The sequence below is a fragment of the Patiria miniata genome, unplaced genomic scaffold, assembly GCF_015706575.1.
Source record: "Patiria miniata isolate m_02_andy unplaced genomic scaffold, ASM1570657v1 HiC_scaffold_20, whole genome shotgun sequence".
In the NCBI taxonomy this organism is placed as follows: domain Eukaryota; kingdom Metazoa; phylum Echinodermata; class Asteroidea; order Valvatida; family Asterinidae; genus Patiria; species Patiria miniata.
The window spans coordinates 37,684,705-37,697,749 of NW_024037059.1; the positions used below are offsets into that span (position 1 = coordinate 37,684,705).

At 44.2% G+C, this 13,045-nt stretch overlaps 2 protein-coding genes across 2 annotated transcripts in view; one reads left to right on the plus strand and one right to left on the minus strand.

The window, feature by feature from the left end:
• The window catches only part of LOC119728985 (intraflagellar transport protein 172 homolog), a 44,797-nt gene that overhangs the window by 17,943 nt on the left and 13,809 nt on the right, over window positions 1–13,045 (minus strand). Inside the window, exons 14-23 of the mRNA XM_038201462.1 lie at window positions 12,449–12,541; window positions 11,527–11,604; window positions 10,929–11,177; window positions 10,045–10,123; window positions 9,566–9,686; window positions 9,163–9,307; window positions 8,319–8,408; window positions 8,074–8,171; window positions 7,210–7,345; window positions 6,546–6,662 (exon numbers count right to left, since the gene is read on the minus strand). Of these exons, the coding sequence (XP_038057390.1) occupies window positions 6,546–6,662; window positions 7,210–7,345; window positions 8,074–8,171; window positions 8,319–8,408; window positions 9,163–9,307; window positions 9,566–9,686; window positions 10,045–10,123; window positions 10,929–11,177; window positions 11,527–11,604; window positions 12,449–12,541 (1,206 nt within the window). The remainder of the gene's footprint in view (window positions 1–6,545; window positions 6,663–7,209; window positions 7,346–8,073; window positions 8,172–8,318; window positions 8,409–9,162; window positions 9,308–9,565; window positions 9,687–10,044; window positions 10,124–10,928; window positions 11,178–11,526; window positions 11,605–12,448; window positions 12,542–13,045) is intronic.
• Window positions 202–5,766, plus strand: LOC119728986. Its single transcript, XM_038201463.1, has 2 exons — window positions 202–5,329; window positions 5,582–5,766. Exon 1 carries the CDS (start codon window positions 237–239, stop codon window positions 4,677–4,679), a length of 4,443 nt encoding a protein of 1,480 aa, XP_038057391.1. The 5' UTR covers window positions 202–236; the 3' UTR covers window positions 4,680–5,329; window positions 5,582–5,766.

Consider the following 13,045-nt stretch of genomic DNA (forward strand, 5'->3'; position numbering starts at 1 on the left):
AGAGCGTGGTTCGAAGTCAGGACAAACAACGTTCAAATGCAGGAAGTGCTCCGAAAAAGAACACCAGTGTTTTTGCGACTAGTACCAGTCGAGGTGAACCAACAAGCAGAGTGCAGTTGTCCAGTGACAAGAGTTGTCTCTTCTGCAATAAGCGTCATCTCCTGGACGACTGTGAGCGCTTTCTGCGCAAGCCTCTCGCTGAGCGAAAGGATTTCTTCTTCAAGAAGAGACTGTGCATGGGCTGTGCACGTTCCAGTGATCATCAAGTGAGAGAGTGTAACGACAAAAAAGTTTGTCGGATCTGCGCTGGTGCCCATTTGACCTGTCTCCATCGCAACTTCCAACAGAGACGGCCAGAAGAAACTGCTTCAAGTCACCCCCAGTCAGCAACGGCAAGTAAACAACCAGCTGACAAAGTCCCAACCAATTCATCCCCACCCAAAGAAGTCATTGCTGTGCACCCCAAACGAGATGAGGGAATGTCCAACTGTATCCAAGTGTGTTCCCAACCAGACCAAGAAGGAGAAGGTGACCACTCCATGATTATACCAGTGTTGGTTCGTAGTGAGAGTGATCCAGCGAGGGAGTTCCTCGAATATGCCATCTTGGACGAACAATCCAACAGTTGCTTCGTGTCAAAGAGTTTGTGTGAAAGGATGAACCTGCAGGGACCAGAGACGCAGTTACTACTCAGTACAATGCAAGAGCAAAATGTGCAAATCACCAGCAGTCGCATATCCGGGCTTGAAGTGCTTGATGTCAATAGAGAGCACACTGTTAAACTTCCAGTCTGCTTCAAGCGGGACAGCGTTCCAGCCAAGAAATCCCAGATACCGAAACCTGCGGTTGTGCATCAATGGCCCCACCTAAAGTCTCTTGGAGAGAAGCTCATGCCCTATGACCCAACCCTGCAAATATCTCTTCTCATCGGGAGCAATTGTCCCAGAGTAGTTCGACCCAGGGAAATCATCGCCGGTGGAGAGGATGACCCTTACGGCCAGAGGTCACTACTAGGCTGGGGAGTAATTGGGAACGTGTGCAAGGCTGCACGACAAACCGATGACCAACCTGCAGTATGCAACAAAGTGGTTGCTGCTGAACCACAACGATACCAACACTTCGTCTATGGTACGAGGGTGAAAGAAGTCTTAAACCCAGAGAAAGTTCTCAAGGTGTTGGAATCCGACTTTGTCGAGAATCATCAGAGGAAGCCATACTCAGTAGAAGACGAGAAGTTCCTGAGCGTGATGGAAAAAGGAATAAAGAAAGCATCCGATGGCCACTACGAAATGCCACTACCACTAAAGTCTGACGCTGCGACCCTGCCTAACAACCGCCAACTTGCAGTCAAGAGATGGAATCAGCTGTCCGCCAGATTCCGAAAGAATGTGAAGTTTCGTGAAGACTACAGGGAGTTCATGAAAGATGTTATCCCAAAGTGTGCAGAGAAAGTCCCCCTAGACCAACTGGAAGTTGATGCGGGAAAGGTAAACTATGTGCCGCACACCGGAGTCTATCACCCCAAAAAGCCGGACAAGATAAGAGTGGTGTTCGACTGTTCAGCCAAATATGGAGGCGTTTCACTAAACGACCATCTCCTTCAAGGTCCTGACTTGACTAATGGTCTTCTCGGTGTTCTGTGTAGATTCAGGAAAGAGGAAGTGGCCTTTATGGTTGACGTGAAGAGCATGTTCCATCAGTTCTATGTAGAAGAGAAGTACCGTGACCTGCTGCGATTCCTATGGTGGGAAAATGGTGATCCAGAGAAGCCAGTGGTCGAATACAGAATGAAAGTTCACGTGTTTGGGGCCGCTAGCTCACCAGGCTGTGCCAACTTCGGGCTGAAGAGAGCAGCAGATGACGGAGAGGATGAGTTTGGAGCAGAGGCAGCAAACTTCATTCGTAATGATTTCTACGTAGACGATGGACTGAAGTCACTACCCACAGTGGAAAGAGCATCATTACTGATCAAAGCCAGTCAGAATCTGTGTGGAAAAGCTGGGTTGAAACTGCACAAAATCATCTCCAACAAAAGAGAGCTGTTGGAAAAATTCCCAGCAGAAGAGCGAGCCAGTGGTACAAGGGAACTAGATCTGAAGGTTGATGTACTACCAATGGAAAGAGCCCTGGGCGTCACTTGGTGTGTCGAGAGTGACACCTTTCAGTTCCATATTGAGTTGAAAGATAGACCATTCACAAGACGAGGCATACTTTCAACTGTAAGTTCGATCTATGACCCAAATGGCTATGTGGCTCCAGTAACCCTCAGAGGGAAGAGAATTTTGCAGCAGATGTGTCGCGACAAACTTGATTGGGACAGTCCAGTGCCAGAGATGCTACAACCTGAGTGGGAGAAATGGCGTTTAGAGGTTCTCGGCTTAGAGAAGATCCAAATCCAGCGATGTTTTAAGCCCAAGGATTTTGGAACTGTGACAGCAGTTGAATTGCATCATTTTTCCGATGCAAGCCAAGATGGTTATGGTCAGTGTTCCTACCTGCGACTAGTCGATGAGAACAATAAGGCACATTGTTCCTTTGTAGTTGGTAAGTCCAGAGTGGCCCCTCTGAAGCTCGTCACCATCCCCCGGCTAGAACTTGCAGCAGCAACTGTGTCAGCAACTGTGAGTGAATTCCTGCGACGAGAGCTATGTTACGAGATGCTCCACGAATATTACTGGACAGACAGCAAGATTGTTTTGGGATACATAAACAATGAAGCAAGACGATTCCATGTCTATGTTGCTAACAGAGTGCAGCAAATCAGAAGTCTGACTAACCCAGAGAGATGGATGTACGTAGACACCAAAGAAAATCCTGCTGACGAAGCATCACGTGGTCTGACAGCAAAGGAACTTGTAGAGAAGTCCTGCTGGTTATCCGGTCCAGATTTCTTGCAGAAGGATGGCCCCTTTCAACCCCAGCCAGCCGTAGTTGCACCACTGAGTGAATCAGACCCAGATGTGAAAAAAGTCTCAGCTTTCGTGACAACAGCTGAGAACAACGCACGACATCATCACTTCGAAGTGAGCCGACTTGATTGCTTTTCATCCTGGAATAGAGCTTGCAGGGCAGTCGCTCTTTGTCTGAGGTTGAAGACAAAGTTGAGGAACAGAGTAGTGAAAAAACCTTGTGAAGGGAAAGTTTGTTCCACTCCTGCAAAGCAAGCAATCACTGTGGCAGAACTACAGAATGGAGAGATGGAAATCATCAAAAATGTTCAGCATGAACATTTCAGTGTCGAGTTACAGGCCCTACAAGAACTTGGTGTAATCGGGCAAGTCACCGATGGAAAGACTGCAAGAGTGAGAAATGACTACCTGAAGAAGACGAGTTGTCTGTACCGGCTAGATCCCTTTCTAGATGTCGATGGCATCATCCGAGTGGGTGGCCGTATTGCCAGATCTGATCTTCCAATTGAAGCTAAGCATCCAGCCGTTCTCCCTTACAAAGGTCATGTCACCCAGTTGTTGATTCGCCATATTCATGAGAAGGTAAATCACATGGGCAGAGGAATGACACACAACGAGCTACGTCAGAGAGGGTACTGGGTAATTGGTGGTTCATCAGCTGTGTCCAACTACATCTCAAGATGTGTGACCTGCCGCAAACTGCGTGGATCGCTGCAGCGACAGAAGATGTCTGACCTACCCGTAGATCGACTAGAGCCAGCGCCCCCATTTTCCTATTGCGCTGTGGACTACTTCGGTCCATTTTTGGTGAAAGAGCGTAGGAGTCAAGTGAAACGTTATGGTGTCCTGTTCACATGTATGGCGTCTAGAGGTGTTCATCTAGAGACAGCAAATTCCTTAACGGCAAGTTCTTTCATCAATGCCCTTACAAGATTCCAGAGCAGGAGAGGACCTGTACGTCAACTGCGTTCAGACCAAGGTACAACATTCATCGGTGCTCGGAGTGAGCTGAGAGAAGCGCTAGCTGAGATGGAGCAGGACAGAGTCCACCAGTACCTGTTAGAGAGCAACTGTGACTGGATTCCCTTCAAGCTGAACACACCGCATGCCAGTCACATGGGAGGCGTGTGGGAGAGACAGATAGGTACAGTACGCCGTGCACTAGAGGGTCTTCTTCTTAAAACCACGACACAACTGGATGATGAATGTTTCAGGACCTTCATGACTGAGGTAGAAGGCATCATCAATTCACGACCTCTAACGACAGACTATCTCTGCTCATCAGACGCACCAGAGCCATTGACACCCAATCATCTGTTCACCATGAAACCCAAGGTTGTTCTGCCTCCGCCTGGAAAGTTCCAGAAGGAAGATGTCTATGCCCGCAAATGGTGGAGACGTGTCCAGTTCTTGACCAATGAGTTTTGGGTGAGATGGAGAAAAGAGTTCCTGCACCATCTTCAAGAGCGCAAAAAGTGGGTCAATCCAGTAAGAGATCTACAAGTAGGTGATGTCGTGATCTCCAAGGAAGGTGAGCAGACCAGGAACCAGTGGCCATTGGGACGCGTAGTGGAGACCTACCCGAGCAATGACGGAAGAGTCAGGTCAGTGAAGCTCTTGATGGCCGATGGCACACGAGACAACCTTGGCAGACGGCAACACTCTCCATCACTCCTTGACAGACCAGTACACAAGCTTGTCCTGTTGGTACCCGCAGAGAAGCCTGAAGCTCAAGAGACCAGAGAAGTCCCCACCGAAGAGCCAAACTGAAGATCCTGCCAGAAGAGACCCACTGCTGACGACAATCTATTTAGTTTATGAACTTTACATTTTAACTGTTCTTGTTACTCATTAGTAGGTAGATACCAATTTAACGAGCCAACACTAGTCCGCATCTGAGGAGCAGTGCGTGCGAGACAAGACGTCCACCAAGATGAAGGAACATTTTCATGGACATTAATCTTTGAAGTTCAGGTTTGATTTTAGTTTGTTAACTGCGAGATGCAGTTAGAGGAGCCATGTCACTGCAGCAGCTGTGCAGTGAGTTTGTCTTAAGTTTATTAATTTTCTTAACAAGTTTTTCATAGTTTAAATTTAGAATTCCATTTTTAGAGTATTACTTCATATTTAGTGAAAGAGCCTACAGTTAACTTTCACCTCATAAAAGTGAAAGAGCCTACTTATGTGTTGCATTAAGTAGCCTCCTTCCCACCACCAGAGTGACCTTGTGCACTTCCCATGTGCATACAGAGACCTTGTGTGGGTACAAGTACCACATAATCTTGCCACATAAACAATGGGCAGCCATATTTACTGACCATGTGATTTCAGAGACAAGTGTTTTCATACTCATTGCGATTTAGTTCTTCAAGTTTCATCACTTTATTCACTCTTTGTGGACCTTGAAAGACCCCATTTTGGTAAGAAGCATTTTCCTTGATTTTATGAGTTACTTTTAATAAGTTTAGAGACAGAATTCAGTGGATTTTCTGAGATTTTACAGTTGATTATTCATTCAGCAAAAACAGATTGAACTGCAAATAGTGTTTAGCCTTGACAAATCAGACTTCACATTTTTGGACTCAACTTGCCATGTTTAATAGATTAGACTTTTCCATGTACTTTTATTATAGTTTTCTTATTAGTGTTTGTTCTGCTTTATTAAATTGCAGATTGTTATCTCAATCTACTCAATCTACTATCAGCAATCACCACCATGTTGTCAAGTGGCTTCATTGTGTTTTGTGTGTGGTTCCTGGATTGATTGCGAATACCAGTCACTTGGGAGTCCTTTTCTCATAAGTTTGAGAACTAGTAGTCCGAAACTCCTCTGGGCACAAGTGAGCCCCGAGGCAGCCACACAAAGAAAAACTACTTCAAATAAAAAATATATAGGTGTTGACGTTGTGCTTGGACTGGGACAGATTACAATCAACGGGAAAACAGGAAATAGATCAGGAGTTCCAGAATGAGCCAGTGGGTCGGAAGGAACTGGATGAATACTGCCTAGAGTTTGCTTTGGTTTATATTTCAAAATAATCCCTACGTTGATGCAGTTGAAATACTTTTGATGGATCATGTCTATCACAAGGAAGTCACAAGTCAATTCAAAAGTCCAGTCGCCACTAACAGGAAAAGAACAGTGACAAACAGGTGCCTTGGTCACAGTTCATTTGAATAGCTTGTTGAGTTGACTTGGGACTGGATGACTTGTGATGGACTTGTGATGGACTTGTGATGGACTTGTAATGGACTTGTAATGGACTTGTTACGGACTTGTTACGGACTTGTGATGGACTTGTGATGGACTTGTGATGGACTTGTGATGGACTTGTTACGGACTTGTGATGGACTTGTGATGGACTTGTGATGGACTTGTTACGGACTTGTGATGGACTTGTGACGGACTTGTGACGGACTTGTGACGGACTTGTGACGGACTTGTGACGGACTTGTGACGGACTTGTGACAGGCTTGTGATGGACTTGTGATGGACTTGTAATGGACTTATGATGGCTTGCGATCCGCCACAAGTATCTAGACTAAACACTGCCAATGAACCTGAATGCTCCTACATAATCCTAATCCAATCTTAAGCTGCTCCTAATCCCACATAATCCCAATCCCACTACCTACCCTGTACGCCTCGTCCCACAAATCTTGAGTTCTGTACATATTGATGGCAGCTTTCCAGTCCCGCGCTTCAATGTAGTGATGCTCGGCTTGTCGGAAGGCCTGCTCTCCCTCCAACTCCTGCAAGTCAACAATCAACCAAATGCAAATGAGACATAGTCAGATAGTGAGAATAAAGACACACTGAGAGTACATTCAAATATTCACTTCAGTTGGAACAAGGGACCTCACTATATGTAAGTAGAGTCTGTCTCGAGCCAATGTGGCCCTTCTGGCCGACGTTTATCTCCTATTTCAGTGGCATAAAACAACTGTGAATATTTCAATTTCTCCTGGATGGGATGCCAGTCCATCGCAGGTTACTCCCCAGCTAATGCCGGTACCCATTTATACTCCTGGGTGGAGAGAGTCAAGTTGGGGTGAATTGGCTTGCCAAAGGACATGACATATGGCCAGCAGCTGGATTCAAACCCCTGACCCTCTGATTATGAGTCACGAACGCCGACCACTAGACCACACCCCCACCTCCCTATGTACTGCACACAATTCAATGTAATGAGTGTTAAAATTGAATGAGAGTCTTTCTATATCGATTTGTTTTCTGCAAGGCAAGTTAATCATACTCGTTTCTGTCAATAATTTCAATTTTTTTGAAATTTCCTCCGACCTTAGCCAGATGTAGGTGGGTGTCTTGCAGTAGATCCGGGTGGTGCTGCTTGACTAGGCGGATCATGTGATCGTACTGGCGCTGCTTCTTGTACATGGTGATGGCTAGATCGGGCTCATCCACTGTCAGGTACAACCTGTAAGGGACAGAGTTGTGATCAGGTGAATCACAAGCACAAGCAATCACAAGTCAATAAGAACTGAATCACAAGTGGATCACAAGTCAATCACAAGGCATCACAAGTACCTCACAAGGCATCACAAGTCAACCACATATTGATCACAAGTACCTCACAAGTCCATAAAAGTCAATCAAAAGACAATCACAAGCCAATTACAAGTCAAACACAAGTCAGTCACAAGTCCATCACAAGTCAAACAAAAGGCGTCACAAGTCAAATCACAACTCAACCACAGATTAACCAAAAGTCCATCACAAGATAATCTGAAGTCGATCATAAATCAATCACAAGACAATCACCAGTGAAATCACAAGTCAGTCGCAAGTACAAGAGCTTAAATGACTCAAAACATTCAATTACAAGTCTCATGGTTTGAGACCTTTATTTAAATAGTAATGGCAGAAGGTGGGGGTGGTGTGGGGGATAGGATGCTTGGGTGGGGTGAGGGATAGGGTGCGTGGGGATGGGGTGGAGTTGGTTTGGGGTGGGTGAGGGAGGTGGGCTGGGGGATGGGGTGGGGGTAGGGGATGGGGTGGGTTGAGGTGGGTGGGGATGGGGTTGGTAGGGGTGGGGGTTGGTAGGGGTGAGGGTGGGGTGGGGTTGGGGATGGGGTTGGTAGGAGTGGGGGTGGGATGCAGTGGGGGTGGGGTGGGGTGGGGGGTTATTCACTATACAAATCTTACCTCTCTGCCTCTCTGAATTTGCCTTGGCTCTCTAACTGCTGGGCCTGGGTGACGTACAGCACCGCGACCTCTTCCCCTTTCATACAGGTAACGGCGAGCTGTAGTCCATAGACAAAAAGGAGAAACTTCAATTCCTTGATCTTCCATTAAGCCAGTATTTCCCACTCAGACCCCACGAATGCTAAGTATAGTGTAGTATGTTAGGATTCAGAAAATGCATGACTTTCTATTAGATTGTGGCTTACCTTGTGTGCGGCCTCCCATTTCCCTGCAGCCGTGTACATGTCAATGGCTTCTTTGGTCATTCCAGCCTGCACAAAATATCGCTCAGCCATCTAATAAAACAAAAGCAAAATGAGCACTCACACAATCTGCTGTAAACAAACGTTGCATTAATGTCATCAAAGGTCTTTACTATTCCAACTTTTCTCCTTTGTAGGTTCGAATCCTACCTGAGCAAACATTTTTGTCACAAGCTCCCGGATGGCACTGAGTTTACAGTTTTTATGAAAGTTCTGGTGAAAATCAAAACGCAATTTTTAAATCTAAACCACTCCACAAGACTTTGTAGAAAATTATGGTTATTCACATTTTCTACAAACATTTGTTTTTGTATTGAAAATTTTACATTTTACTTGCAGTGCGCCATGGGAGTTTGTTAATATCTGTCGGACATCACTCGAACAAACTTCGTTTTTTCACTATGGCTCAAAACGCCACAAGGGTTCAAAAGTTTTTACTTTATTTCAATTCAATTTTTTTTTTTAGATCTCTCATGTTTTACTGTTTTAAATATATATTTTTATGGATACTATATGTAACTTTTTACTGATTGCACATAGGAGATCATATCTCATGTAATTTTTTACGTGACTAATAAAACAAATCTTGAATCTTGAATCTTGACATTCGTGCTTTAGAATTGTTACCGTTGATACTTTTTTGATGCATTGTGTCCGTGTGGTACTGCATGTATACAGCTAAGCACAGCTTAAACAAAATCAATACTTTAACAGGAAAATATACGAAAAAATTAAAAAGTATCTTCAAGTGAAACGCTTGCATTATGAATTGCATAAAATTCTTTACCTCAAAGTTTCTGACGGTGGCATAGTGCTTGGCAATCTTAGGGTAGTACTTCTCACCGACGGACGGATCCTGGATCTCAATGATCTGGATTGCTTTACTCCACTGGTGGGAATTGATAGCCGACTCAATGGCCTTTTGGGAACAACTGGAAAAAAAAACATGAAGGGGAAAAAAGAAAAGAAATTATGAATAGATATTGAAAGTGAGGAATTATACTAGCTGACATTTTCCGGCAGTTGAGTCTCATTGTCATTTGTATGAACCCATTTGTCCCTGTACCGGCCTAAAGTACCCTGCCTGTTACTACTTATACAACCCCAGCACTCTATTGTTGTACGGCTACTTTGATAATGCCATGAGTATGAAGTAGACATCCAGTAATCAATATCGTAACATATCTTACCCAGCCTCGATGTAGTGGTTGATAGCCGCATCCATCTGTTTCTGAGACACCAGATAATCTCCCCATTCCTCCTCCAGACGAACCACTTCAGTCGGGTAGGATCCTCGGGCCAGCTCCACAGCTAAATAAATTTTTTTAAAAAGACGCAAGATAAAAATTTATTTTCTGAAATACTTATAGTATTCACCCATGCGATCTGAATTTATAATCGTACCCTGGCCAACATGTGGACTGGCTGTTTTTCAGTCCCTACTGGTTTCCCGAGAATATTTATCTGGGGTTTTCCTTCCACCTCTAAAATTATGTCTTTGTTGTCGTCCCTCTATAGATTGTCTCCGGCTTGCACGCTACAGTGCCTGTGCCATGTGCCATTTTTTTTTTTAGGAATGCTATGTTCCTCTACCAGACACAAAAATCATAATATAATTCTATCAGAAGATATTGAAGAAAACGAAAACATCTTCAGATTCAAACAATACCTCGTCGGAAGGAATTTCCTCGTCGGTAGCACTCCAGGGCTCGCTGTTCATCTCTGGTCTTCTCAAACAAGTCCCCAGCCTATCCAGAAAAACCACCAAAAAAACCCCAAATACAATGAGGAAAAAACAATGTTTACTCCAATGAAATGTCATGCTGATCTCCTTAAACACAAAAAATTGTCATACTGTCTTTGAAGATTCTCACAGAAATTCTTAAATCAAATCTCTATCAAAATTTTCCATCAATTCCCCAATCAATTACTTGTCTGCTCTTGCCATTTTCCTTCAGCCAATGCTTCAGCGCTTTTCTGTATCAAGTCCCTATTCCAACAGATCCCCACAGCTTCTAGAATTCATTCTCTAGTGTTAAGCCAATTATTAATTGCCCATCAAATTCCCACAACTTGCATCTATTCAACCAATCAGCTGTTAACATAATTCTCCATTATTTACTTCCACTGCCTGTCCCTGAATCGAGTCCCTATTCCAACAGATCCCCACAGCCAAGCCAATTTTACCACTCATGGATTTATTTTGATGAGTCCTGAATCAATAATTTGTTTTCCGACAAATCCCCAAAGACTGTAGCCACTCAACACAACCAACCATACCTAGAATTCAGCAACTGCTTGAATCACTTAATCTCCATCGAATCCCTACAGACTGTACTCAGTTAATTCATTCCACTGTATATATAGGAATTCTCTTTTGAAACTTCTCTAGCAACTGCCTGAATCCATTAATTTCTATCAAATCCCTACAGACTGAACCCAATCAACTAATTGAACCGTACATTAAATTCTCTTTTGATTACATTTCTAGCAACTGCCTGAATCAATCAATTTCCATAAATCCCCACAGTTTGTGACCAGTCCCCAACTCACCCGTTCGTAGAATTCTCCCTTGATGAGCGCGGCGGCGATTCGCTGAATCAACTCCCTGTTCTCCATCAGATCTCCCCGGCTCGTCGCGAGCCGGGCGGCCCTGGCGGGCATACCGGCCTTCATGTACAGGTTAATGGCCGCGTGATGGTCCCCTTCGTTTTCCTTCATCTCTCCTGCCTTCTCTTCTTGGCTGGTGTCCATCAGCCACTGGTAGTAGTTGCGACGGAGGCTCTCCAGCTCAGGATGACCCTGGAGTTCAAAGGTCGACAGGTCAAATCTTGCTAAGACCTGAAATTCTCTTGTACTAACCAAACCATATCTCATGGTACTGATAGTAGCCAATTTTTTTTTGAACTTTACCAGAAATTCTTGAGAGATATTTATGTTTAACCTAGGTCAATGCATCCAGCACAAAATATACACAAATGGATCATGGCAAAAAGCTACCCATAATGCCATGGGTTTCCTCCACAATATATTTTGAAAGCCGTCAACAACACTGTTGGATAGGGTGGAGCGCTAGAACTGAAGACACATACAAATATAATTTCAATCATAAAGGAATGTTCTAAGATTTGACAGATGAGGCTGGCCATACCTTGGCTTCGGCAACAGCGATGGCCTCGTCCCACTTGTGGAGTTCCTGGTACATCTCCATGGCTTCGTCAATGGCATTCTGAAAAATAAATGAAAGACAACAATTACTATCTTTAATAACTCAATAAAACTGTCAGCCAGTGAACTAATCATGGCCCAATTTTATGGCATTGCTCACCGCAAAGTCCCTTGCTTACAATTACCATTCTGTGCTAACTGTAAGCAGAACAATTTTGTGCTAACCCTGTAAGCACAGAATCCTTAGGAATGTACGCATGCACAGAAGCCAAAATTCCTCGCTAACCCGTGAAATACGCTTACCATTTTCTACTACAGTAAGCAGATTTTCTACTAACGGTAAGCAGAGCCTTGAAATTGGGACCAGGGGCCAATTTCATAGAGCTGCTTATAAGCACAAAATTTGCTTAAGCACAAAAACGTCTTGCTTAATAAAATCAGGTTACCGGCCAAAACTCCATGCAATTGTTATGCTAAGTAAACAACCGCTAAATACCAGTCACAAGCAATGTACATCGCAGGGAGTTTTGGCCGGTAACCTAATTTTACTAAGCAATGTTTTTTCGTGCTTAAGCAAATTTTGTGCTTAAGCAGCTCTATGAAATTGGGCCGATAATCATAAGTGTGCATTAGATTTTCCTGTAACTAGAAGTGTCATTAAAACTTGTAAAAATACACCGATGCCTCAAATTTAGGAATGCTGGCACGTATGGTACCACCTCAGTAAGCTTCTAATTGAGTGATGCTAAACGCAGTGTCTATTTTTGGGCATGGAGGTATTTAAATGAATTGACCTACGACCCTGTGTCACATGTCATAAAGATGATAATGCACTGGCTGTTCTCAGACTCCACGTGTGTTATCGCCGGCCATAGTCAATTAAGTCAAGTCTGATTCCTCCTTACCTGCTCCAGGAATACGGACTCCGCCTCCTTGAAGTCTTTGCTCAAGATGGCCAACTTGGCTCGGACAGTGTAGTGCTGGGTCCCATCTCCGCCCTGGTTTGAATGGAAAAAAATGGCAAATTACGGTTAGAAGAAATACAGACAGAATTTTCATGATGTCATAATCAGTGTGTGAGAGCCTGTCACAGGGGTGGTTTTGAACCACCGTTTAGGGCATTGTACCGCCCTAACCGCCCTGTCTGTTACTCTTCATACTGCCCCAAACGGTCCCAGCACTCTATGGTTCTACTGATTCATGGAGGAGTACTATGTTATACAATTTAATACTTGTGCTAAAGGGTTAAACACTGCTCAGTTTTTACACGGTGATAGTCGCAAGACCCTGCGCTCCGCCCCACATGCCTGAAATTAGCGCTCCGCGCCCCAGTTGCAACCGAGTGCTTGAAAACCTCTGATATGATCTCCACGGTACTTGGTACTTGGTGGAAAATCCTCCTAAATTCTCCGCAAGGGAGATTAAAGGGAATATACAACATTTGCTAACATCAAAAAACAAAACTATCAAACTATACTGAAATACTTTACTGCACTGTTAGT

Excerpts from the sequence above, each read along its gene's own strand:
- LOC119728986 (XM_038201463.1), top strand. The coding sequence starts at position 237 with ATGGGCTGTGCACGTTCCAGTGATCATCAAGTGAGAGAGTGTAACGAC.